The 26,681-nt window shown below is 38.5% G+C and overlaps 1 protein-coding gene across 1 annotated transcript in view; it reads left to right on the top strand.

Annotated features, from left to right (window-relative positions):
- Nucleotides 1–16,634, top strand: part of LOC135936906 (retinal homeobox protein Rx1-like) — a 28,814-nt gene extending 12,180 nt beyond the window's left edge. Inside the window, exon 3 of the mRNA XM_065479914.1 lies at nucleotides 15,144–16,634. Coding sequence (XP_065335986.1) covers nucleotides 15,144–15,629 — 486 coding nt within the window. The 3' untranslated portion in view covers nucleotides 15,630–16,634. The remainder of the gene's footprint in view (nucleotides 1–15,143) is intronic.
- The last annotated feature ends 10,047 nt before the right edge of the window (nucleotides 16,635–26,681 follow it).

Genomic DNA, 26,681 nt, shown 5'->3' with positions numbered 1-26,681 from the left:
CGGCGCATTGTTCGTGCATTCATCGCCGACCCCTAATGTGGAAATAAGGAGAGCAGCGCATATGTGAGTATAATATTTGATGGCGTGCGCGGTAATCGTTTGTTACTCGATTATGCCCTCAGTGGAGCTGTGAAGCGAATCAAAAATAGAATTCCGCGAACGCGCAGCTGTTCTTATGAATTCTAGTCAGCCAGCAATAAAATTCGATTATCATTCAGCGACGAGAGATGATTGCTGTTATTGTTATCATAACTCATGCCTCATTAAATTGATTATTAATTATATATATGCGCTGCTGCTGCTGCCGCCGTCAAGAGAGGGGTGTGCATATTTTTATTCCTGCACATATACGATATATATTCGGAGCACACGATCGAATGATTAATTTAATTCCCTCTGATTATTATTACTGTTATTAGCCGGAGGTATTATAAATATATAAGCGGCGAAAGTCATGCATGGCCGGGCCGAGTGGCGTGCACCCTCGCCGTCTGACCCCACCTCAAATTCAGTTTGTATGCGTCCACGCCACTGGAAACTTCCAAAACAATAATATGTTTAATATTGATTGCCCTTTCGCTTTACGACCTATTTAATCAAGGAAAATTTTTAATTAAGCCGCTCTGCATTCCTTAGTCGAGATAAACGCACAATTTCGTGCCCGAGAGCGTTGCGTGGGGGTTGCAGCTACTTTTTGATCAGCCGTAAAAAAATGAGCCACCGGAAATCCATTGTTTAGCCAAGAGCGAAAGGTTACTCGGCCGTGCAATAAAGTTACTGGAGTCGTTTAGGTGTTTATTGCTTTATTATCGTACGCTGCGCTAAGTAAACACCATTAATATATTTCCTCGGAAGTATGTATGCACGCATGCAAAAGTGTGCCTTTTTATCAACGGCCGGTGAGTGGGTGTGCGGCGGCGGCAGCGCGCAGGAGGAATTCGATAAGGGGTGAAAAATATAACGAAACGACGCCGCGCGTGCCTGCTCATTAAGGACTCTCGGGAGCTGTTAAGGTTTTAGTGCTGCACACCGACTGCAAAGTGCAAACGGTATTAAAACTGTAGACGCGATTTTATTTATTTAACGGCGCCACCTGCATGCGGATTGCACTTTTAGTGGATTTTTAGTATATTTCTGACGATATTAAAATTACGATAATGCGATGAAATGTCTGTGTTTTATATTTACCTTTTCACTCACTATAAAAGGTAAACGATGAAAGTTTGGGTAGATTGTTATTAATTTAAGAGAATATGTGATGAATGCAAAGCGACGCGATATTTACTGTTTTTTTAATGCATGGGGTGGAAGGAGGATAAGGGTTGGCCACCCTCAAAATCCTTCGGCATCTAGGGGAGGTTGAGACGAGTCGAACGGTGGGCAGTTTTTGCAATTCTGACTTTTAGAACTCGAGATTTGGTGCTGACAATATTGGATAAAACGAGCACCACTCTTAAATAAATACTGCCGAGGGTAAAAGTTGTTGGGATTTTGTTACTAGAGATTTGTTGCTGGTTTCCACTGAGGGTTGCTGAAATTCGTTGGTTCTCGGCAAAACAGTCAATGTCTCGTGAGGATTATTATTTATTTATTTTTAAAATAATGCCATGCTTGTGCTAAAATGAACTAATTAAAACATTTTAGTTTAATTCGATTTTTTTTCACAAGAAAAGATTGCAATTTATTTCTTTTCCTCCTCCTCCAAACGATTGCTTTCACTGGAAACGTCTCTTTTTCCCTACTCTTATAACTACACAGCTCAATCAATCTCCGTTTTATATAAGCGTGTTTCAGTTTACGCATGTAAGCAGACTACTTTCTTGTTGCTGACAGTGAATGTCACATGCGGAGCCGTCGCGTTTTTCTTTAAAAGAGATTGAATTCGCAAGCAAGCGCGGCAAAAGGAAACGCGACTTTTATTTTCTCTTCGAGTTAGTTTGTTGCGAAGGAAATTGGGTGAGTAACAAAAATCCCAGCAATCGTAACAAGGAAATCCGATTACCCGGTGCTGCAGTAGTCAGGAGCAAGCGAGTGAGCTTTTTAGGGTGTAGAGCCAGGCAATTTGTAAAGATCGGCTGCAGAAAAAGTCTGTTTACGGAAACGTCAAATATCAGACGGCGGAAAGACAGTTGACATTATTATACACCGAGTGAGCGTGGCACGACGCACAGGGCCAAATTAACCTCTAATAAAAAAGGACTTGCCGCTGAAAGAAAAGAAAACTCTTTATCCCGCCGTCTTTTGCTTTCTCTGCTCAGAATAATGGAGTTCTAAACATTAAATTTGACTATTTATTTACATTTATGCATCGCAGTACAGCAATTAAAGATAAAGTATATTTATACAAATAATGGCCACTTCAAAACAAACAAAGTAAAAAAATAAACAATGGCACTGAAACCTATTTTTATTTTAATTCAAGTTTTCGTATGTACTCGCACTCCTTTGTCTAAAAACAAAGATTCAAATTCTGAAAAATCAACAAATTTAAGAGCTATATGTTTTGAATTATGAGAGAGCGAATCAAAGTTAATTCTTGGATTTAAAGAATTTTTATTATTCGTCGAATTTTCAACGATGATTAGTCATTTCTAGTCATGGGGCTATATTAGGAATAGTATGAATTTGCTTTGGTGCAAAATTAATTTTTCGTAATTGCCTTTATTTTTAAAACTCGAAAAATCAACAGAATAAGAATTTTCATTCGTTTTTAGCTCTTTTAAAATATCTTATTTAAATTCCGAGAATTTTCATTTTCACACGAGGGAACATAAAATTTAGTCTTTTGTGGCGACTAATTTAACGCTATATAGGACCGAAAATAAATTGTGATATTCTGGTGTGTTAAAACGTCTTTGGAAACACGCCTGGGTACAATATTGTTGGCGCACACACGAGTTCGCGTGCTCGCATATTTAGCATAGTAACAAACGTGTTTGCGCCTTAATTCCCTGCCCAGCGCTTTTTGCGCGCGCGGGCAGGTTCAAGACGACGTTCTGAATTATTTTATCAGCAAAACACGTGCTTGGAGAGGAAATGCGGTGCATATATATATTCCAGCTGCAGGTCGTGCGCGCAGGGCGTAAAACCTTACGACTTTGGCTAAATACTGCGTGTTGTCATGAACTCGTCGTAAAGCACTCGAGCCGCCAGGCAGTGACAAATTTGCTCGCCTAATTCGTGAACCCACGGGAAAATTGGTTCGCGTGCGTGCGTACGCCCGATTTCGTGTATTTGCACTGCAGTTCGTGTAAAAAAGTTCAGGCTATTACTTGGAGAAAATGTGATGCAAATTGTTTTTAAAACTGCTTTTGAAACCGTATAGCTCACGAAACAGGCCAATTAAGTCGCGCTCGTGGAGTATTATTGGCCTGTTATTGTTCAACACAAAAGTTCACTTATGTATAGGCGCACCTGGCGTAAAATTTACTGCTGCTTATTATTGTTCGGCTAACAAGACCGGTAATTAAATTTTTAGAATAATTTAAAACAATTTTACTCGCATTTTATTTAATTTAAGCAATTTGCTATCAACTTAAATGAAAATTTTGGTTTTTTAAGATATTTATTTGGGGGAATAACTTATCAAGGTTGATTTTATGCTGAATTTCAATCACCTTCAATGAAAAATCAATAAAAAAGCTGATAAATATGCCACGTTGAATATAGAACAAAGAATTCTCTAGTAGACGGAAAAGAAATCGTGTAAAATCGTTTATCAGTCTGTTTAAATATATAACTCATTTCAAAACTCGATTTTTGTCAGAAAATTAAAAAGTGGAATTTGGCCAAATGTCTAAGTAAACCATTTTTCCGCGCTTAGAGACCCGTACCACGCCTTCGGATCTTGTTAAGTTTCATCCAGGAAACCACGCGTCTATTGTAAAATTTCCCGTGAGTTTTGAATAAAAGATTTTCTCTCACCTTGTTACTCTTTTGCCACGCCTTTTTTTAAGGTTTTCCGGGAGCCTCACCCTCGTCTCAACATTCCCGCGAGCTACGCTTTTTTCCAGAGAAGATATCAATATTGCCAAATAATCATAATATCATGTAATTTTCCGACGGTTTTCTTGAGGAAATCAAATACTCATCGTTTTAACAAGCAGCAACTTGTAGGCAAGATAAACGAAATATACTGAACGTTTAGAAACCTATTAAGGAAAAAAATAAATGTTTTTATTTATCTGATATTCCCGGCGAAAGACTGAAAATTGCGTTTATACGGTGCTGAAGATTTTGATCTGGGAAGCAACGTCGTGAGCGCGCCATTCCGCTGCCTCGGCCATAAACTTCAATTAAAAGTTTTAATTAGTAATCGCGCTGATTGAGCGCTAACCTGCTTATCATTTTTAACACTTAATCAAAAACGAAATTGGTTAAGACCTGCTGGTCGGGATTAATTAAAAAGTGTATCCCAGCTCTCTATCTGGCTGCTCCTTGATTACTTCTTCTCTCCGCCCTCGCTGCTCCTTCGATCTGCTGGGGCTGCTAAGTAAGAAGTTAGTTTATACGCGGCAATTCGGGGCGGCAAAGGTGCTTGATTGCCAGCAGCGGAGAAAATTTCATTCAAGCCCTGGCGGCTGCCTGGCTGCCTTTGCGCCGGGGGATGCGCAAATTATAATTTCAGATGAGTGGTATATTGGCTGCCGGCACTGATGAACCAACTTCGTTTGCCACTTTCCACTCACGCGCCCGGCTCGAATTTTTAATTAAAAAAATTTGCATACTGCTAATTGATTTTGCGTCAACGACGATGGCGGCCAAATGGAGCCTCTAATTGGCCCCGCGCCAAACGGCCATTGTGCGGCTCAAACGCAAATTCCAATTTAATTAATAACTGCATGCATTTCGCTCGGCAAATAAAAAGGATTTGAATCGTTTTTCCGTTTTTCAAAAGCAGAGCTGTCTTTTGTTCGGCACGTCGAAAAAGAATTATTTTTAATTGCTGCGGTCAGGGAATTTCGAATTTCGTTTCGGCTGGCTGTGCAAAAGCTAACAATAAAAAGCAACTTGCGCACGAGTGCTTCAGTAAAGGGCATTTTTTTTGTATTTCAGAGGAACGCACCATCTCTTGTTTTGCCAGCTCACAAAAGAGCAGCAGACCTTGTTTGCGAATTTTCCGCCACGCTAAAAACGTACTAAACCAGCAGTTGACTTATACAATATTTTACCAACACACATAACAGCGTTTGCAGCGTCACAGCAACCAAATTTATTTTATTTTAATTTAGCAAATAATTTCATTGTGACCACGAGAGACCTTTGGTGTTTTAATTTCTGTGGATTCTCTTGATTTCAAGCCCTCTGGTCGCATGCATATTTTTTGAGCCGATTTTCTGAAAAATTCAAACGGCAACCTATTTTCAGATGATATTTCAGGTAATTCATTTCATTTTTCTGCACACATTTATCCACTTTAAGGAGTTGATTTGACAGCAGCTTCCTCTTGAAAGCGTGCATCTTCCTCTTGCTTCATGGTTAACAATCGAAATTTTCTGACAGTCTTGGAGCATGATTCTCCCTCGTGAAGGGCAGTGTCAGCACCCTTTTTGCCAAATTACCGCCTTATTATTTAATATCCACGTCGCAGGGAGTTGAACGAATGGCACAATGGGGGCCGCGGCCGCTTTTGATCGCGCACAAGCGTCGTTTTCGTTTGATAATGAGCCTCCACTCGCTCTCTGCTCATAATGAATTTACTTGTCGGTACCGATTTATTGCGCGTATATAATAGCGCGCCGAGAAAAACTATCGGTCGCGCGGCGTAGATGTAAAGACGCGAAAAGAGAACGCGCCTGCGGATGACAGCAGCACAATGCCGCGCCGGGGCCCAAGTTTGTGTTTCTTGAAATCCAATCCTTCTCCTCTGAAACTGCCGCTCCGGCGCGCTCTTATTTGATGTAAAAAGAGGGAATAAGCAGATTATTGCCGCAGTGAAATCCGAGTTCCTATGAGCCGGCTAGTTAAGCTAAAATTGTTGTTGGCCGCGCAGCAGACGCGCCAGACACGCTGCGCGGCAAATCTTTTTCCCTTTTACTCAGCCGTGAGCACTAGCATGTCCCTCTCATTAAAATAATCAGACAAATCCTCATCATATTCATCCATTTGGAACATAAACTACATAACACTGGAATCTGAGGCATTCCTAATTTGATTCTTGAATATTAAATTTTGGATTAGCTGAAATAAAGTATGATTTTATGACAAAAAATTAAAACTCGACTACAAGCCGTTAAATATCTGGTTTTTTTATTTTTCCAGAACACTTTTCTAAGTAAAAATTAGAAACATCGATCGAAAATATGTCAATTTATTTTAAATCCGATCAATTTTCAAGAACCTACGGCAATTTTGTCTTTAATGAACCACTTAAAAAATGGGAGCTATTTCTTTGGAAGATTGTCATCTTAAATTAATTGTTTGAACACCATCCAACTGTTAACGAAAAACACCAATAATTTCCGAATTAATCGGTGCGATTTCCACTGAAAAAAATAATCAACCTAATTTAAAAAACTTTAATTTTAATTTATACCCGCTCTATTAAACAATTTATTTCGACTGGCCGGAACCGTTCCCAAGCTAAGAACAACTGCTGACTGTTCCAACCCATTTACTAGAGCACACATCCAAAGAATTCTTTTGAAAACACGAAGCGGAACCGGCATGCCATCACTCTTTCTTTTTTTATTCAAACAGGATCAACAGCAGCTTTCTTTCATCCTCCCCAAAATGAGATTTGCCGCTGAGCAGACGGGAAAACGCGTGTAATGCAATATGTTTTTTTTTTGCGATATGGGTGCCGCCGCATTGTGAGAACTGATTGGAAATAATTAGTGGGTGAATGGGAAAGGATACGCCGGGTGCTGCGCGATTTATAATGGGTAACCCGAGACGGTGATCCTCTAAATTTTGTTGATGCCTGTCAGCGCGGCAATGAATGAACAGACTTAAATTAAATTAGAGATTATTTGATATCCATTTGTACGCTCTGCATGTGCAAGCAACACGTTTCAAGAGAACTTCGGCGTTGCATTACTTTTTGATTCAATGAATTTGGAGGGGAAAATTTTAACTCGTCGGAATTTGCAAGTGAAAAATCCTGTTGGGAATTGTTTTTCTTTCAATCAGGGGTGATCGGAATCTTTAAAATGTGATTATAAGTTGTCTTTAGTTTCAGAGAGATTCTTATTCGAAACTCGAAAAACAAAATTTTGTTTCGGTTTTTTTGGCAAATATTATAAACTCGAAATCACGGGTTCTAACATTCAAAATTGCAAATACTACCCACCGTTAGACTCATCTTAACCTCCCCTGCCCAGTTGAAGACAATTTTGTCCTTGATTTTGGAATATTTATTAATTTTCGGCTATGCATCAATATGTTTTAAGCATGGATAAATCTTATTAAATTACACTAATAAAACACGTTGTTATCGGCCGACGAGACAATCAAGTATAAAAGACAGCGGAGAGCGCGTAATTTTATTAAGTGGTGCTGCGTGGAGAAAAGCCGCATCTCATCGTCATTATCGGCAGCAATTGTGTAAAAACAATCCTGGCAGACACAAACATCTGCCCGAGCGAGCGAGCCGAAGTGTTTTGTAATTATTTCAACTACCTCTCACGCGCGGATGAGTGTGCTGTTATTTCACGTGTCTCGAATGCAGCAGCGCGGCCGCGCGCGATAAATATCTTGTTTTAAATCAGATAAAACACAAATCCTCTAATGCGTCTCTCGCGGAAAGAGATTTTGATTGACACCCTAAATAGACCGATAATTGCATACACGCCACCAGCAGCACCGGGAGCAGATGCTAATCAAACAAGAGCTGCGATATTATTTGTTATTCTACAAAGTGATTTAATGAAGAGCTGCTGCTTTTTCATCAGAGAGTTAAGTGACCGAGCCGCTTTTTTTCTCCGTCTATGTTTTTGTTCCTTCTCTCGCCTCTTATTCCCGCGTCGATGCTTTTGTATTCAAGCAGTCTTGGCTTCTGATACTTTTTAACACTCAGATAATATTGTGAATATCTGAATGAAAAAAATCATGCGCTTTGCGTGAAGTAATAAAATGAATTTATATATTTTTATTAATTAGTGGATTACGAGTATCTTTTAATTGAGATAAACTGACAAGGGAGTGATAATTATTGTTGGAAAATATATTTATTAAAAAAGTGATCTTTTTTCAGCATTTGCAGTTCACTGCCAAACCTTTGAACCGTGAATTAAGGTCTACATATAGACAAAGTTTCGGAACCATATTTTTACTAAAAATAATTTTATACGCATCAAGTGACTAATTGTTTCATTTTTCCCAATATTGTAGGCACCAAATTTCGAGTTCTACGAGTCAGAACTGTAAAAAATACCCACCGTTCGACTCGTCTCAACCTCTCCTATAGATAGCCGATAGATTTTTGGGGTGACTATCCCTCATCCCCTTCCATACCCGATATATTGCAGTTAACGATACAAATCACGTCGCTTTGCACTTTCAGCAAACTATTCACTGATCAAATCCATTTCAAATTAAAAATAATCTACCCTTAACTCCATCGGCTATCTAAGGTGAGATTGAGATGAGTCGAACGGTGTGCAGTTTTTTTTTATTTCTGATGGCTGAAATCAAAAAGTTTTAACTTTTGGTAATAATGCAAACGCCTAATCTGGGGTTCTAACAGTCAGAATTCCATTCGATTCGTCTCAACCTCCCCTAGATAATGATAGTTTTTGGGGAGATCCTCCTTCATCCCCCTTCCACCCTATGCATTGAAATAATGATAAAAATCGCATCTCTTTGCACTCTCAGAATATCATATGTTCGCTCTCTTAAATTGATAACATTTTACCCATAACTACCCCATAGGGTGAAAAAATATGAATGGCTGAACCAGAAATATCATCGCATTTTACTTGTACGGCAAATTGAGGTCGAACGGTGTGCAGTTTTTGTAATTCTGACCGTTAGAAACCGAGATTTAGCGATGAAATGTTGGAAATGATTAAAAGTTTATAGGTTAAAACGGCTTCTAAGCTTCAAGTAATATTATTTCATCAATAAAAATCTCGATTCAAGCTCGGATTTATTCTGGATGCCGGAGAAATATATATATTTTCGTGCTTGAAAACCGTCAGCCGACGACATCTGACTAAAAAGAGACGTGTGTATGTGCGTTTGTCTGCATTGTTCGAACGAGTTGCTTTGGAAATTAATAGAGAAAAATAGAGGCAGCTCGTTTTTCAATATGCTGGCTGCTTCTTCTTGGTGACAGCCGCGCCGAAATATGAATAATAATCGCAAAAAAGCGCGCACGCAACGCAGGGGCTTTCGCTATTCTGCGCGAGCTCGCATCTGCCGACGCCGACCAGCACATTGTACATGTTTGCTTGATAATTAGCAGGCTCATTGTTGGTGGTGCTCTCGGCAAACAATAGAGAGTCACCGCGCGCGCACATCAAAACGCACAACCGCACTGATGTGCTGGGGAGCGGTACACGGCCCTCGCGTGCACGGTCAAAGTAAAATTGAAATAAACTGCACGCTTGATAATTGGTAAAGTTAAATTTCAAAAGCATGTCAACGGAGTAAACCAGCTGGGTAATGACACTTTCAAAAGTCGAATTTCTCCGAATTTGTGGTTCTGCGTTAATGAGGCGAGTTTCAAATTGGACCAGGCAAAAATTTCTTCAATGTTAAATACAAATTGATTTTTATTTCTTTCTTTATTGTGTTTATTTACAAATAGATGGCAATTTCATTGTATACGGAAGTGTAAACTGCTCCTGTTCTCTGTAATGACCATGCTATAAAGTAAATGAATTGAATTGAAAAATAAACAAAATTAATTAGTATATATTATCTTAGTAATTAAGGCAACAAAATGATATTTTCAGTAGAATCGTCGACAGTCAGTGCTTACAACGGCTCTTTGAAAAAATTAAAATAATTATTTGTGAAAATGCAACAACACATATTATTTACATCCTGGCCTGCACACATAGCATTTTTGTAATTGTTTCAATCAGCTTGTCTTAAATTCGATTTAATTCAGTTGAAAAGATTTAAATTTCTGTCCCATCTAAATTAATCATTATGAAAAGCAGGCTTTGAGAAGCATTTATTTTAATTTCAAGTGTATGCAACCGGCTCGCCGTACGCGTGCAGCACTTTGCCTGTCTCTGCGCGCGTTTTGAGTGCGGAAAGAATAAAATCAGAGGTGACACGGGTAAAAATCGAAGGAAAACTGCCTGTTCGCTTGCTCCATCAGCAGCCGACCGACGAGTCTCATTAAATCAGCTCAGTTAATGGAGTGGTGGAAAAATGCCTGCGTCATCCGAGCGAGCGAGCGAGCGAACGAACGAACGAACGGCAGAGCGAGTCGCATTAAAGTTTGTCGTCGTCGCCGTCGACGGTGAATTGCTGCAAATTGTCAATTAACGTATCAGTTCAAAACCAATTTGTCCGCGGCAGCAGCCGGCAAGTTAGTTTTGAAGCACTTTATATTAAGTGCGACGTCGGAGCAAAAAGTGAGCGAGAGAGAGAGAGAGAGAGGGATGCTGAGCGGAGAGAGAGGGGTTGGATGGGTTGGCTTGGTCCGTATCCATTGGTTGGTTTGCCGGTTAACGCAGATAGAAGACGAGCGGGCAGGGGGCAGGGGACACACGGCCCTTCCTTACTGCAAAATACACATCATTTCATGCTGCTCCCCTCGCTTGCTCTCGACGGGGATACATCGAGGAAGAAATATATAAAACTTCTGCGTGTAGCACCTCATCTAAAATAAATACGTCATGCATTCTTCTGTTGCAAAAATCCATTCGAAAATTCCACAATGTCACGCTACAGCCATATCTAAATGTGTATATGATCTCATCAAAAGACAATAAAGATAATTAAAATAACTAACACATGCTACGCACTGAAAAATTTGATTTTACATGATTTCTTCGATGCCTTAAACTATTACCCAGCAATATTTCGGCCATATATATAAACAAAGAAAAATATTAAAAAAAAGAATTCCCTAGATATTGGCCCTTTGAGTAAAATTATTAATTGTGTCTTATTCTCATATAGAAATGAACATTTTGGTATGACAAATCCTCTATTTAAAAAAACTGCCATATAATTTGGGAGTAAAATTGCACTCAAGCACATTTTCTGTTGGTATAAAGTTTAATAGATAATATTATTGTATATTTCCTTAGTGAACTAACAGGCGTCATGATGTTGGACGTTAGTAAGTGATTACTGTTAATAAGATTGTTTAAGTTTAAAATATTATTATAAAAACTAAAAATAAAGACAAATAGAAACATTCCTAAAATACGATTACTTACATTATTTGTTCACACTTTAAACAATTAAGGCAAATCCCATCCCTGTAGAACAAGAGGCAGTCTTTATTTATCAAAATTTTGAAATAATGAATCATTTGTTGTTAAGAATGCACGATTTTTTTAAATTAATTTACGAAAAAATTGCGGCTGTTTCCTAATTATATTTTAGCTATTTTTAACTGTTTACACGTTTCTTCAAACCTGTGCCTGAAAATGTATTTTTACCGCTGCAGATGGGGTGAAAGCGGGGTTGAAGGAGTTAAAGCTGCTTCGGCTATCTAGGGGAGGTCGTGACGAGTTGGACGGTTTGCAATTTTAGCAAATCTAATGCTTAGAAGCTGCGAAAAACGTTTTTTTAGTTAGGGTTCCATGGTAATCAACTATTATTATTGTAAAATTCACTCAGATACAAAAACCGCTGTGCTCTTTTTGTGGCGACTTTGAAGTCAACAAAATAGTTTTTAATAGTATTGATGAGACAAATTTTTGTTTTACGACCAAAATCCCAAAATTTGGACTTTCAAATGCCGTAAATATGGGAAATTCGGGATTTTCTCAACAGTATTTATTGGTCAATTGGAGGCAACGTTTTGGCATTCAAAAAATCACCGTCGTCGAACCGCAGAACAACTTTCTGCTGCTTTTGGAAAATTTTCTCTGCAATATTTTGTTTCCCCCAACACAATTTTCCGTTCGAATTATCACAGGTAGAGAGAGAGAGAGGAGTAAGAAATGGAAGGTGATGGGTGTGCGGGAGGCAGTGTCGCGCGAACCGCCAAGTGTCTCTGCAGCGACCTAATGCTCGGCTGACGATAAAACGCGGGCGGCGTGTAGGAGCAATTACTGCGGCTGTCACGCTTAAATTAACCCACAAACTGACTAATTTCGTGCTCATTACACACGCCGCTTAATCAAGTTAGACGTTATTAACTGACGGTGCGTATAAACTGTGACACAGGCACAAGAATTATAATAATTTCACCCAACTATATGTCATTAAAAGCAAATTAGTGTTGCAATTATCTTCTACTGGATGAGCCGCAGCCGCCGGCGCGGCCGCTCAAATTTAATTAAACCGCCCAGATTTGAATATGCGCGCGCGCGCGCCGGGCGGCGCGAGTGCAGGGGCGAAAATGCACCGCTTTGAAGCCGCCGGGAAATTAATTAACTGCCGACTGGCTGTTTCGAGACCATGCATTGATTGCTCGCACGTACACACACACACACACGTTTATTAATTTTGCATTTTGATTAATCGTCGGCGGCGGCGGCGAGCAGCGCTTGCGACACGAACCGACCAACCAACCATCAGCGGGACAATAATTGGCGCGGCCAAATCAAATTAATTCGCACTCAATGCCGGCTTAATGAGTCGGAGCTGCAGTTGCCATGGCGACACACCGCGGCCAGATTCACGCACCTGCTGCGGGCCCAGTCGCGCGCGCGTCAACTTGATTACCTTACCTTTTCATTTCTACTTCTATTTTACACCTTTGTTGTTTTCTCTATTTAATTTGCAATATTCATGCAGGCAAAAGCTTCATTTAATTTTAGGCTTGTTTATATGTTTTTATAATAGCCATAAATATTGATTGATAAATATTTATAGGAGAAAATGTAATTAAGACGAATGTAACCATATAAGATTCCATTAATAATTATTGCTAAAAATGCTAATAACTAACGATGGCAACATAATTATTTATAGATTTTATAAGAATATATTCAATCAATATTTTAAGGTTCTATGGTTTAAAATATATTGCTGGAATATTGATTTAAAATATTTGCAATAAAAAATTGTTGTTTTAATATTTTGCAGATAGAATTTGCGTAGAATTGATTCAATTAAATATAGAGCAAAACACTGTGCGTCTTTATTGGCTGGGCTGGGCCAGGCCGATAATGACAAAAACCAATCTGAGCAAAATCAACTGCAAGCAGGGAAATTGGATATACGAGCTAAATAATTGGCTATATCACAAATCAGATTTGCTGCGCTCCCCATCAGATTTCGCTCTGGCGAAATATTATTAGCCGTCTAAGACCCTCGCGACTTTTACGCTGTGCACAAAATTGGCTGCCACTTACCGCCCGATAAATGGCAATTTGACACAAGTACCGCCCCATTGAACTCAATTTGATCCCGGCTGGCTCGCTTGTAACTGCGGATTTGCGCGGGCACACGAGATTATTTGCGACGTAATTAAGGTTCGAACACTGCATCGAGTCAAGGGCACGCCAAAAATCGACTACTCTGACGCAAATTTCACGCTTAACCAAAATCGCTGATGCAAGGAACAATTATCATGCATGGTGTTAAATTGATGATCTTAAAATCTGATTTGGTAAAGGAAAATACATTTTTTTAAAAAAACTCCGAGAAACCTCAATTTCTGTACTGCTGTGTAATACAAATCATATAAAAATATACGAAAACAAAATATTAAAATCACCCAAAATATTTATGGTCAGAATGTTCTTCAAAATGAACTTTTCAAAATAATGATTTAATATTTACATTTTTATAATTATTTAGATGACTATACCTATAGTTGGGGAAGAAAAACTTTTATATATTTTTTAATGAGGGGCCAGCAATTTATGCGCTCTCAAAGAACGACCGATTTTCGCACGGCGAATGTTCTGATTGGCTGGCGGTCGTATATTCTTATTGTTGGCCATTCAAATCCTCATTTTTCCTCCGCCGTGCTTTTTGACAGCATATTCATCTTGCTAACCACTTCGCTTTGGAAGGAAAGGACACATTTTTTCTTTCATCTTATTGAAATAAAAAATGTATTTTTTTGCTATTTCTGTAAAAAAGACACCTTGTAGAGAAACGGTGTAAAAAACGTAATTTGTGGATTGTGCGTCTTAACCGGCTTGAAAACTGTTTAATACTGTCTGGTTTATTCCAAAGCCACCATCTTAAACAATCAACAAAATTTAGTTCTTTTACAAGACATTTTTGAAATCCTTTTTACCTACTTTTCTTAAAATCTGAAAAGCTAAGGGTGATTTTTAAATTTTTGAGAAAAAACCTGCTTGCTGTTGATTTTTCTAAGATTAGTTTTTGTCATCGGCCCAGCCAATAAAGCACTATATTTAGTTGAATCAATTCTACGCAATTACAATATCTGCAAATTAAAATAACAATTTTGTATTGCCAATTTTTTTAAAATTTATTTTAATATTTAAGATCAATTTTCCCGCAACATATTTTGGATCATAGAACCTAAATATTGATTGAATAATAGATTCTTATAAAATCTATAAACAATAATGTTACCATCGTTAATTATTAGCAATATTATTAATGTAATATGCTATTCAAACTTCCAGGAATGTGATAGGCTGCGAGTATTTAGCTATATATTATAAAAATCTAAACAAGCATGAAGATTTTGTCTGCCTGAATATTGCAAAAATTAAATAACGATAACAACAAAGGTGTAAAATAGAAGTAGATATCAAGTGTATGCTAATCAAGCACTGTCTCTTATTATTTGCTGTTGTAAAATCACGATTTAGGGAATTTTCCTCAAAATTCGCACGCAGTTAGAGAGATAGAGACGAGAGGGATCGAAATCAAGCGAAAAATCGAGTTCCTCTGACCAGATTTCAAATTGTTGTGAAAGACTTTTGCTAAATTTTACAAACTCTACTTATGCTAAAGCCATCAATATTCTATACACTACACAAGAAAAAAAAATATCGTTTCGCCTTTTTCTAATCACAAATTATTTCCCGCCCAAGCGCACAGAAAATAAAGAGGACGATGAATTTTTGTTTCAGGTGTGGTTTCAAAACAGACGGGCAAAGTGGAGGCGGCAGGAGAAGATGGAGGCGGCGCGTCTGGGGCTGAGCGAGTACCCGATCGGCACGATCGGCCGTCCCGGCTCGACGTCGAGCGGGCACATGTCGGCCGCGCACCTCGGCGGGGCGTCCGGGCTGGCGCTGCCGCTGGACCCGTGGCTGTCGCCGCCGCTGCTCAACTCGCCGCTGTCGCACCTGCCCGGCTTCCTGTCGCACCCGCAGACTGGCTACACCTCGTACCTGACGCCGCCCGCCTCGGCGCCGCACAACATCTCGTCACTGGTGGCGGCCGCCACCATCGCGGCGGCCGCGGCCGCCTCGGCCGAGAGCAAGGAAGCGGCGGCCGCCGCGGCCCGCGAGGAGGAGCTCTCCTCCTCGGACCCCAGGTCCTCGAGCATCGCGGCCCTCAGGCTCAAGGCCAAGGAGCACGTCGAGTCGCTCACCAAAGGACTCCAGATGGTCTAGTGCGTGCGTGTGGCAAGGACTCGCGGAAAACGGACGCTTCAGTGTGCAGATCTCAATATTTATTGAATATAGTGTAAAAATGATGATGTGTAATTTGAATGTTTACTTAAAAAGCTTGACCCGTCTTGAAAGGACAATCTCCGTGTGCCGCGTTTTTCGGAACACCCTGTCAAATATTCATTCAATCTTGTCGTATTTTTATTATTTGTTCTAAAACAAGTCTGGAAGAGTGGAACTGCAGGGATGTGCAATCAACTGAGTCTGTATCGATTATTTTTCTTTATGCCTAAGGATCGTGACTTTCAAAGAAAAATCATTTAATTTTTTTTGCATATACATGTTATCAGTTTTCAATTAGTCCCGCAAGAATGGCAACTTGCTGCGCCTCTTTTTAAAATTGGTGCGAGTGATACTCTTGATTTAAATGGATGTAATTTTTGGTCAAGGCAATTTTAAAAAATAAATTTAATGCTGACTTTGTCAAAATTCTAGATGACTACAAAAATTCCCAAGATGTTGTAGAGTCAAAATGGTTTTCTAGTAGACCTTGCATTTCTTGTGTACATGTTTTTTTCGTAAAGGAACATGAGTATAAAGAAAACGTTTAAAATTTGATCAAGAGTAAGGAATTGTTTTTTTTTCTAAAAAAAAATATGCACATCCCTTTAAATTTTTGTATTTTCCAAGAATTTTCATCCCTCAAAAAACTTACAATTTGAGACTAGAAAAAATCATTCGAATTTAAATCCAGAAATTTCCAATCATTGGCTTTTGTGTTTTGTAAAATGTATCAAATTTACGGAAAACTCCATGTCATTAGGTGTATAATTGTAGGAAAGTCGAAGGCAAAAGTTATCTGATTGTGGATGAATTTTTCTCTCAGTTGCGTGATTCATGTCCACATAGTCTACCTTATGTAACATATATCTTGAAAGGAAAAAAAATTCATGTGTATAAATTCACTAATATGGATATTAAATAAAGTCTACCACATACATATATTGAACCGGCACAGCACGATTTTCATTATAACAAAGTGAAAGAGTAGTGAGCGCGGTGGGCGCGCAGAGGTTAGCCAAATTAAAAGCAGCTCGCCTGGCAGTTGCTGCGAATATTAAATTTTTGCTGACGTCTGGCGGTGAAACGTTTTTAATTGGAGTCCGCATGACCAGCAGACAGAGCAAACATCAGCTGCTTATTAACTTTTGCTTGACAAGTTATGCACACAGGCATTAATAAATCTCGGCTCTGCTCTCTTTCCGTCCCTGCCATGTGTGTGCACAAATAAAAGAGAGGCCGTCGAGTGGTTTATTCAGCAATATTGTGGACCGTCCATGCAGCGAGGGTGAGGAGAGCGAGAGAGAGAGAGAGAGAGAGAGAGAGAAATACCCTCTCTTGGCGGCCAACGTTTTCGGTCCCTTGTTTGCACACAGAGACACGCGCCCGCGGAATGTCATTTCGTGTTTCTATAAATATAAAACGATCGCAAACTGCTGATTCAGGATTTATTTAGTTGTGTTTGCAGTTGTTAATAGATAGTGCCACCGGTTTCTTACTATTTCTTTCAGGCACATCCAATAAAGAGTCTTAAAATTGTAACTGACCTGTGGTGCCATCTAATGACGGCTGTGTACACTTGGGAGCATATTAAAATAGAGATTCTAACAATAAATTGCTCAGAAAAAGCATCCTCTGGACAATACAAATTAATTTTTCATCACATAAAAAAACTCACATTCTTTTGAATAAGCATTAAAAATAAAATTAATTGGCTTGAACCATCTAAGAACTCTTCTTTGCTGCTCCTTGCTTCCAGATTTCCACTCTCACTACTCTTTCCGTAGAACCTGCATTTTAGTTCGGGGCTGTGGTGGTGGAAAGCGATGCGGAAAATGCCCGGCGGTGGCAATTTGTCACAAGCGCATCAGATATTAAGAGTTCCGAGCCCGCGGGCTGCGCTGGGGCCCTTTTTGTTTGCACAAACCGGCGCAAGTTGTGCAATTACTGTGAGCCCTCTCTGCGAAATGAAATTAATTGAAGATCAGCGGCGCACACACACACACACACACACACACACACACACCCTCACCCGCCCTATTTGCAATTTCCTCTCACTCTGAAAGCTACATCGGTCACCACTCTCGCTGTCCTAGCGATCCGTGAATTTCCAGCTAATTCCTGCGTCGAGCTTCCTCGTTTGTTTGCTCGCCACCGACTCATCGTCACAGCAGCTGAGGCGAATTGGTTCAAATTCGATTTGATTTTGATTTGTGCGTGCCTCTCAGAAAATTAAGCCTAAATTTTCCAAAGGAGAAGAAAGTTGGCCTAGGGCACGGTTGTGCTTTTTTTCATTTAAAATTAAAAATAACCTAATTGATGTTTTTCAGGTTAACAAAAAATGTTTAGCTCTCAAAATCTCAGCATCAAATGACCGCACGCCGCTAGACTATAGTCTCTTAACCTCTTCCAGAAAGCCGAAGTAGTCTTAGGGTGCTAACCCTTATAAACTCCCTTTTTGCACCCTATAAAACATAAAATTCTGAATATTTTGTAATTTGCACCTCATACTGCGCAACGGAGCTGAGTGTTTGTCACCCTTAAAACACATCGATTAATTTTAGGACGTGAAGACGAGCAAAGTGGTACGCAGTTTTCGTAATTATTTGTTACTCTTAGAACTCGAGATTTTGACGAAACGCTCTTTTTTATTACTGCAGCCTCCAACAGAAAACACGTTTTTCACCAAATCTCTTCAACCTAACAGTCAGAATTACAAAAGCAGCCAAAGGGTGTCAAACCACTTTGAATCCCTTCAAAAATGGAATAAATGCATTAAACGACGCGACTAATTCAATTTGAAATATCATCCTCCCGTCTCAGCCCTCCAAAGTTACTTTTATACTTATTAAATTAATCTGTTTGGCATCAACTTTCTCCATTTCAGCATGATAAGGGGGTTTAGTTAGAACCCCTAGAAAAGGTTACTTCATATTAATTTAATTTTTATAAAATATGTGATCCTGATATTTTAACTTTTAATAAAAAAAATAAATTACTGTCAGTTCACAGCAGAAGAACGAAATTTTTTTTGAAAATCAGGCTGGTTATTTTCATTGAGAGGTGAGTGGTTGAGTAAGTGGAGTCAGTTATTAATTATATAATTATCTTTTCCTAATGGCTCGGGAGTAATAATATCACGGAATCAAGCAATAAATTGTATTCACCGTGCTGAGCATATTTTAATTACACCGGCATTGCCGGCAACAAACACTATAGTTGACACATCAAACGGCCGCCGAGCCGCTTTGCGTTTTGCGCTCGTCAGCAGTGATAATAAGAAACTTAATTGCTTGCTAATTCCGTGTGTATACAGCAGCAAACCATCCGAGCCTAAACATTTCGTATTTGTTCTCTCCAAGAGAGCGACGTGCGCTGCTCATTATGCGATTGTTTAATTTCGCCTGCGTCCCTGGCTGCCGAGCGAGCGAGCGAGCGAGCGAACGGGTGGATGGGTGGATGGATCACTCTCTGTATATAACGTACTCGAGGCGACGAGAGGGTGGCACCACGCGCGCGCGCGCGCGCCTCCGACATCAAAGACACGAGCAGTTTTAATTCCACTTTGTCTCTCTGCCGCTCCACCGTCGTCGTTTTATATTAATACACGCACAAGTGAGTGCAGTTAAGGCAATAAAATGGTAATTCGTGTTTGTCTTGCTTAATCAGGCGGAAATAAAGGATGGAGCGCGTGCACGAGAGTGAGCACAGCGAGTGCTCTCTTGCAGCTCGCACCGCACCCCCACCGATCGCTCATGTGCGCGTTTCATTTATATACAGCCTCAATCCACCAAAAATATCAAATCTCCAACACAGCTCCAACATTTTAATTTCAATTTGTAATAGTTCTCACGAAATTAGATTTTTACCCTCAAAGTTGGTTATGCAGTGTTGCTAATTTAAAAAGATAACATTAAATAAATTTATAAAAGTGCCGGGTTCGATTTAGAAAAATTACTGGCACAATGTGATTTATTCAACTGGGTAGGCGTCGGCACACATCCAAAGAGGGTTGAAGATAAGAGCTAACCATGCATGATTGTAACACTCGTTCAAAACCGAATTAGTTGTGCCAACGCAGAAAAGCATGGCATCTATTGCTTCTTTATATGTTTGTATAACGCGTTACCGGTTGCGCTGCAGCTTGCGAGCCCCGCGCGGCATCCTATAGTATGTTTTTTAAGACGTTGCGCATAAGTTTGTCTACCAAAGGAAATTCTATGATGTTGATGCGTATTTACAGAACGTAAACAGTTTATAATTTGTATTTCCTTTCTTTGATTATGTATGTATGAATATGTGTGAGTATTTACAAAAGAATTTATTGAGTGAATATACTAATTGTAAGTACTGTTCCTTGGTGTAGTGCAGGTCATAAATCATAAAGTAATGAAGATTAATGATTTTATTTCAAACAATAATTAATCAGATAATAATAATTCTACAATAATGTTTAAGGGACCTTTTCGTGAAACCTTTTCCACTAAGTATGTCGGCCCAGAACCCGGCTATTATGATCCCAAGAATTTCCAATGCCTTGCCAGTCAATATAAAATTACTTGACGAAGACCAGGAATTTCTAAAAGTGGTCAAAAGAATTGTGTGCACTTATCAGTTTTACGACATGGAAGAATTCTTTACATGTAACTTCACATTTTAAATATATTAATAATCTCTAGTTTGTACATTTTGGATAAGTTGACGTATTTTAATAAGACGCGCTTGTAAATATTGGCTCTAAGAAAGTGAAAGTGATATTGTTATTATTAACTATGTTATTTTATTTAGCTGTGGAAGACATTTAAATAGTTATCAGTTTAATCAAAATTCTCTACAGTATTTCAATAATTGTTGTTCAAATTAGAAAATTAACAATCTCAAATTATAAAATATAAATAAAAATGTTATTTTTTATGAACAGAAATAAAATAAAATTTTATTTTAAATATAAATTAACTTTTTATGTTTAAAGTATTTTCGTAAACAAAGTAACCATTAATTTGCAATTTTTGTTGAAAACCTATAGAAATTAACCATTTTGAATTTAAATTTCAAACATTTGTGGTACCTTTATCTCTTGTTCGGAGCTCTTGTTTGAAAAAAAAGATTCAAATATTTCATCTTAAATTAATTTCAAAGAAAACAATCCAACCAAGTTTATCTTTCAACCCTAAATTTATAAGATATGTTTTCAAAAATTATGAAGAAAAGATTTAATTGGAAACTACAGAAGTCCAGCCAATTCTGGAGAATTAACGGCTGGTGTTTGCTCTGTTGCACGAGGCAGCACAATTATAGTACATTCACGCGCAAATTACATACAATCAAAAAATTCTTAATGCAGTGCGCATAGTCGTCGAGAGTCCATTCAATTGTTCATATTTAAGCCACTTTTTGATTGTTTGCTTCACAACACATTTGTCAGTTCATTCAGTTCCAAAAATTTTGCAACGACTTTAGGTTAATTTTTTACATACGTAAATTTTATTTAAAAATTTTAAATTGCCTTTTTTGATTTAATTTTATAATTGAGGAAAAATGTACTTATCAATTTTGTTGAATTTTTATTTGTTCATGCTACCTTTTTATATAAGCAGTAATAATCACTTTATATGATTCGGGCGGTATGTTCTTAAGTTTTAATACACGTAAATGCAAAGTACATTATTAATCCAATATCTAAGTGAGAAGCGCTGACGCTGAGTCCTTCTCAGACTTAAAACTTTAAAAAATATTTCAAATATTACCGTAAAAATAAAACGAACATTTGTGAACTTTTATTTTAATGTATTATAGATTGAATTTGATTTTTAAAATTCGCGCCCCATAAAATTCGCTCTCGTCCGGGTGTTTGTGACAACGCGTGCGCCCCGTTGCGATAATTTGAGAGCTCAATATGGCTAATTTGATCAGCTCGCGCGGAGTTTGTTTGTAAAAAGAAAATGACGCGAGCAGGCCGGTCCATGGTCCATTATATCTCGCGATCGGGGCTGCATCTCGATTTGCCGAGAGCGTTTATGTGCCGCGCGCGCATTTTAGGGGCCCACATGCCAGGCGCGCTCAATAGAGCCGGGTAATTGAATTCGGAATAAGAAAATCAAGTACCAAAAACGACGCCTGCCATCGCTGCTACGCGACCTATGGGCTTTTGTGTCTCATTTCTAATGAAACAGCTGCTGTCAGATTCAAATCACAGCGTGCGATGTTAACTGCAAACTAACCAAAGCCCTGCTCTAAGCCTGCGTGTTTGTCTTTGTTCAAGGATAAATTCAATTCAGATTGCTAGAAATGTTTGTATCTTGCTCTCTGAGATTTTACGTTTTTCTGTGAAACTAAGACGGTCGGAACTTCCAAAATTGCCAAATGTGATCATCAAATGAACGGGAATCGTGCCAACTAATAGGGCCTTTTCAACTGTTTCAAACTTCTATATACAATAGTCTCTAACAATTTTATATACTCATCTAAGTCGGTTTACCTTGCAAACCAGTGCAGTGTATGTAAACACGTGGAAAACAGATTTATTAAAACACGCCAATGTTTTTTCCTTAATTAATAATTGGAAAAACGCTAATAAATTATAAGGAATCGCTTAAATTATTACTTATTTGATATTTTCTTTCTACTTGAAATTTTTTATAAAATTTTGAATAGCAAAATTAGAAAAGAACAATTTATTTTATTAATTAATTGAAAGGCATAGACAAAAAATCGAAATAATTCCGAAAGAAACGTTTTAAATCTGTACAAACTTTAAAAAAGTTTGTTGCCTAAAATGTACTAACAAAAACGTTTTGTAAACACAAAATTGATTTTGCACTTTTATTATTTTTGTTAAATAGCTGCTGCGATGCAGCAGCTGAACGAGCACCAGCCAAAAATTCGTCCTAAATTGACTGGACTTGTAATGTTTTTTTCCAATAACTATGATTTTAAAAAAATGATTACAGGTATTTTTATATAGATAGTCTGATTTATTGAGTAGTTTTTATTAAATATGACAGGAAACACCATTAAGAAGACACTTTTCCCTGATTTGCGAGTTTTACGGGCATTTGAATTTCGAGTTTTCGAATTTTTCAACAGAAATTCGGACACCGTTAAGAGGAGCACTTTTCTTCTCGATTTCAAAGTCTCAGGTCAAAATTCGAGTTTAGTTCATCAAATTTTCAAAAAGAAACTTAACTTTGAAAATGAAAATATCAAAATTAAATAATTTAGATATTGCCATCATGTAGAGCGTAAAAAATTAGGTAATATAATATAAAAATCTGGAATGTTAATTTACCGTAAATTTTAATAAAATAAATTTCTTCTTCAGGTTTTCAAAAAATGTTTTACACGCCCAAATCTCAGCTTCTAATGGTCGGATTTTCAAAAACCACACGCCGAAAGACTCCGTCTCAACCTCCTCTAGGTAGCTATGTGAAGCAGTGATGTAAAGGTGCAAACCCTTCAACCCCTATTTGCACCATAAAAAACGTGATTGATACACCTTTTTGTGGTTTTCTCCTCATCCATCCAGGGGAGAAAAATATTCTTCGAATAAAACGTTAAATAATTTTTCGAAACAAATCTTAAGCCATTGAATATATTTCATTCACACTCTGTCCGTATCTGGATCTTTAAAAGTGAGTTGTGTCACTTTGATTTGGCGAGTGTGCGGACAGAATGCAAAGCACGCTGGTGATCTTGATTAAAATTGCCTCGGCGAATGGTTCGGTTGTCAAGCTGCGAGTTGGTCGGTATAAATGAATTTGAATGGGTTTGTGTGAGTGGCAGGAGGCAAATTGAGGTAGCTGTCTGCTTTAATGGCTGCCGGGCCCCTTAATGAGTGCAGATCCGGCTGCGTTAAAACAGAAGCACACTGGCGACTGATACAGAACAAAAGCAGCTTCGTGAAATATCTCGCTGTCTCGGAAGGCTAATTAATTTACAAAATGCACACACACACACGAACTGCTGCTGCACGCTGACATCATCGAATTAATAAATCTGCGCCTGAGTGGAAGCGAGGGTAAAAGCAATGTTTTGAACACACGCCCAAATTTAATAAAAATCGACGTGGCATAATCTCTGACATAACCATTAGTGGCTGTCTGCGTGACGGCGCTCTTTAAGATGCCAGATTGGCCCTTCGCCGCAGTCTTTGTCAGGGTATTAAAAGCGGGAGAGAGCGAGAGGAAGAAGGCGAAAAAAGGCTCGGAAAGAGCGAGAGATAAAGCATCGCCTTTGAGTGTGTGGGCAAAAAAACCCGCTTGTTGGCAACACCCGCTCGGCCGATCGGCGTTTTAATAAATTAAATAATTGACTTGTTTTATCTGTTGATCGCCAGTTGGAAATCATTTTCAATGGGCTAAAACGTCACGAGGGAAAACAAACAAAATAAATTCAAGTTTTGGAGCTTTTCAATGGAATATAAATTAATGAAATTTTGTATTTCTGATTTCCTCAACCCTTCAGCTGATCAGGGGTCAGGGGAGGTTGAGACGAGACTAGCGGTGGGTAGTTTTTACAATTCTGACGGTTGAAACCCGAGATTTGGAGTTGGCGAAAACGAAATGGAACTCGACTCTGTAGTTTTCACACAAGCTCATTTTCAAAATTCCAAAATCCTGAGCTCATTTCCAAAATTTTACTGAGGTTTCGAAAGCCCGTAAAAGGAACAATTTGTAGAAATATTTTAAGTGACAATCTGCTAGATAAGATTGATTTTGTCTAGTTTGCTTTGCCTCAAAATAATTTTCGTCTGTTTTGCCTCGATGAATATAGAAATAAGAATTGCTTAAGGTCTGTCGTGTGTTATAATATGTTTATTTAATTTTCCACCTGCTTGCTGCACGCGTAATTTGCATCTCTCGTCAAGCGGACGATTTATGATGCATAATTTGCATTTTCAAAGTCACGTGCACCTTATGAGCAGTGTGCGTTTTATTTTTAATTACGGTGCACTTTTGAGATGATTAATTAAGCCATAAATCACGCGACCAAGCCGACCATTATGCATTCATATAATACACTTGTTTTCAAGGAGAGTGTGTTTGTGTGTTGTTTAAAAATATGCATGTAAAGTCGGCGCACAATCTGGACATTAATAATGTGGAAATTGAATATATGTCAGACCGTGAAATATCCGCGCCGCCCTGCGCTCTTTTTATTTCATGCTAACGGATTTTCTTACATGATGTGTGTTTAAATTCAATCTCCTCGTGGAAGAAATCCATCTTCGTCTTGTGTCATTTTCTATTTTGGTTTTGATAACGTATCTCTATTATAATAATACGGCACAAAAATGAATGGCCAGGTACCGTGAAACAGGGGATATATTTTTTTTTTTATTCAACACTTTGATTCTTTTTTAAGGAAAATTCAGCCTGGACTGGGATGCAGTCAAGATTGTCTGTAAGAGACACCATAGTAAAATAGGATTTACAGCCATTGATTGATTTAAATTCAGTTAAATTTATTTGACTTTCAGCATATAGTAGTACACACAGGTGTTTTTCAGTTTGTGATGAATTATTTGTTAAAATTCGAAAAGAAATTAATTTAATTCCTGCTAGACGATTTAGCCGAACGTTGAATTACTTCTAAAGATTAAAATTTTTAAATATAAATATTTTTCAATTTTCCATAAATAAAGTCACACAAAATTAAATTAAACAAAAGAAGAAAAAGAAATATAGTGTATATGGTTGTTTTTAGTTTATCACTTTTGGTGTTGCAAGTAAAGTATGCATGTTTTGCTATATGGGTGCCCTGTAATCAAGAAACTCGTGGTAATACACCAGTTGCATAAGCCCTTAATGTTCGAAGCCGCCAACAGATGGCGCCACCATATACTTTCGTAATAAATTTAATTTTAAGGCACTTCCGCTGCGATTTCAGACTCAATCCTGCCACCGTGCATTCTTCACTTAATATGCTTTCTTTTGACGGGCTGAAAACCAAAATAGGTTTAGCCAATCGCGGTAGAATCATGAGACTATTTTTTTGAAATAAACAATCTTTTTCAACGTTTCTGCGGCGAACGGCTATACTGATTTTGGTTTTCAGCACGTCACAATAAAGTATATTTAATTCAGAATGCACGGTGGTAGGATTGAGTCTGAAATCGCCACGAAAGTGCCTTAAAATTAAATTTATTACTAAAGTATACGGTGGCGCCATCTGTTGGCGGCTTCGAACACTAAGGGTTTACCCAACTGTGGAATTAATTTACTAATTTATATAATTAAATAAATTTTGTTCAAGAATTTCTGCTAAAATAACTGAACAAACCGCTCCACTCTTGGTTAATATTGGAGTATGTAGTAAAATCCTATAGCAAACATTTTAAAAGCAAACGAAGAGAATAAAAAGAATATTTTTATATTCGCTTTAATTCTGTTGGCCGTGTGGCACGGTATTTGAGTTAGGGGACGCATGCGATGCTTGGCCTCACGGTCTGGCTGGTGCCAATTTCCAACCGGAAGATTGGAGCGGGCGTTTCAAATTGTGAAGTAAACAGAGAGTGGCCATGCAACGCTGGCAAGTGCGGTCAGTGCGCGGGCAACACGCGAGCTCTCAGTTTTCACCTTCCGTTCTGCGCGCGGTTCCTATGCAAACATTTTCTCGCAATTGCTTAGCTCTCGGCGGATCCGTCTCGAATTCATGACTAGTCGAGCATTAACAAGACAAATGACTTTGATTGCTGGCACGCGAAAACACACACGAGTGCAGTGTGTGTGTGTGTGTGTGTCGTGCCCACTCTCTAATTACGTGCGCTCGTTAATTAAGCGCAAAATTTCTGCCTCCTTTGTTATTCGGTGCGTTTGGCACTTGCACATACATATAAATTCAGGTTCGTAGCTTATTATATTTATATTATACAGGCTGTACTTCACACGCGATATTGCTGCAAGTTTAATTCAATGCGGGGCCATAAATAATTAATCAGGAAGCTAATAATTTTAGCTAATTTGCTTACTTCAACTGCGGACACAAATTTGAGGC

Source organism: Cloeon dipterum, chromosome 2 (assembly GCF_949628265.1).
Source record: "Cloeon dipterum chromosome 2, ieCloDipt1.1, whole genome shotgun sequence".
In the NCBI taxonomy this organism is placed as follows: domain Eukaryota; kingdom Metazoa; phylum Arthropoda; class Insecta; order Ephemeroptera; family Baetidae; genus Cloeon; species Cloeon dipterum.
Note: the sequence above shows the minus strand (reverse complement) of the source record. Positions and strands in the feature narration are given on the sequence as shown.